Genomic DNA, 1,982 nt, shown 5'->3' with positions numbered 1-1,982 from the left:
AGAAGAAGGAGAAGAAGGAGAAGAAGGAGAAGAAGGAGAGGGAGAGGGAGAGGGAGAGGGAGAGGGAGAGGGAGAGGGAGAGGGAGAAGGTGGGGAGAGAGGAGGAGGAGAAGAAGGAGAAGGGAGAGAGGAAGAAGAAAGGAGAAAGAGAGGAAGGGGGGGGGGAGGAAGAGAGAGGAAGGGGGGGGAGGAAGAGGGAGGAAGAGAGAGGAAGAGAGAGGAAGAGAGAGGAAGAGAGAGGAAGAGAGAGAGAGAGAGAGAGAGAGAGAGAGAGAGAGAGAGAGAGAGAGAGAGAGAGAGAGAGAGAGAGAGAGAGAGAGAGAGAGAGAGAGAGAGAGAGAGAGAGAGAGAGGGGGGGGGGAATAATATATATATATATTGCAATTCTGATGCACCATAATACATTGCGATGTGTAACAAAATACTTTTAATACTCCAATATGAAACTTGATCTGCCTTTAATAACTAAATACAATTATCATTATTGCACTGCATATTCTATCATCCTATTTCAATGAATACAAAATAAGTTAAAAGGGTTAAAAATGATAGTAACAAAAACATAAGTATTTATATTGCAGTCACTTGCACCTGCCAATGTTATCAGGCCATGATCATTTGAAAAGAGAGCAAACACAGGTAAGCAAGTCGACAAGTCTGTGATTCAAGTTATGGTAACACTTACATCCTCTGCATTAAAGTTACACACGACACCCCAAGTAAACGCTTCATGTCAAATTAAAAACACACTGTAATGAACAACATACAGATTGAAATTACGTACGAAAATTAAAATGCTTTTAGCCTTCTCGTTCTTTTTTCGGGGGAGTTGCTTCCACACTTCACTTTCCTTTTAGGACTTTATATCTGACTGCACTTCTTCCTCTTGCTTTCCACCATCTCTTCTTACAATGGACGATTCATATTCACACATTAACTGGTCATTCCTTTGGCACGACAATAAGAAATTTCAGCTTCATCACAACATGCAAACATATACAAATCATACACACTTGCATCTGTACATCTCATAATTCCCTAATGTAGGCCTATTTACAAATGAGAATATTATATACACATTTATACTCTACAGTTACTGGAATGCCTTGCAATTCATTAACCAGACATTATGCTGTATTATCACTGCGTTTCATGGATTCATGGACATAATGAAACACAATATGATTCAAGTAATATCATCACTGTACTGCTTCACCTTCAACCCACATTGCAGATACTGCACTGAAGGGCAAGTATATACACCACCTCTAATTGTAACTAAGGTATTTTGAGAAGCACAGGCGCCGTTTGCAGCCTGGACAGGTCTGTTTGATATATTACATTAAAATTTCTTCATGTTACCACCATCAGAGCAGTTAAGTCTCTCTTCATGCAGTTCCTCTTTTGCCTCCTACTGGCCTCTGATTGTAGTTACACTATGTTACATGGATTTACATCTGGCAGTTGAATTTGGAAAAAAATATAAAACATCTTACATGCAATTCTGCTATTACTTTCCCCAGCCTCCTGATACCCACTGCGTATGGCCAGTTGCTGCCTGTGCATCTCCAAATGGGAACTGCAGTTGTATGTGTGTTGGCATTGCAGGAGCTTTGACTGACATGGTGAATGGCGCAACTTGCTGTTGTTGCTGTTGCTGTTGTTGCTGCTGCTGATCCTGTTGCTGCTGTACTTGTTGCTGGTGTGTGGTGACTGGAAGAGTAACAGGTGCTGCAGAAGTGGTGACCATTACTTGTTGTGGTGCTTCTGGAATAGCTGGACTTTCACAGAAGCACCAGGACTGCCACTGGTTGTTCCCTCCAAACGTCAGTACATGTGCTGTGTGGTTCTGGCAGTTGTTGGCAGGTCTGGCGGCACGTGCTGGCTGGCCAGGCCCCCCAGACAGCATTAACGTTGGGATCTGGGCCATCTGTTGCGGAGTTTGTTGTGGGACTGGCTGAATGTACGAGGTCAGGTGACTT

General features: G+C 42.9%; 1 protein-coding gene across 2 annotated transcripts in view; it reads right to left on the bottom strand.

The window, feature by feature from the left end:
- Positions 1–441: 441 nt before the first annotated feature.
- Positions 442–1,982, bottom strand: part of LOC125028731 (zinc finger protein 431-like) — a 13,970-nt gene continuing 12,429 nt past the window's right edge. For both annotated transcript variants that reach the window (XM_047618211.1, XM_047618212.1), the window contains one exon: positions 442–1,982. This exon is cut by the window's right edge and continues 1,112 nt beyond it. In XM_047618211.1, the coding sequence (XP_047474167.1) occupies positions 1,511–1,982 (472 nt within the window). In that variant the 3' untranslated portion in view covers positions 442–1,510.

The sequence above is a fragment of the Penaeus chinensis genome, chromosome 9 (assembly GCF_019202785.1).
Source record: "Penaeus chinensis breed Huanghai No. 1 chromosome 9, ASM1920278v2, whole genome shotgun sequence".
NCBI lineage: Eukaryota > Metazoa > Arthropoda > Malacostraca > Decapoda > Penaeidae > Penaeus > Penaeus chinensis.
This window is presented reverse-complemented; position numbering and strand designations above follow the sequence as displayed.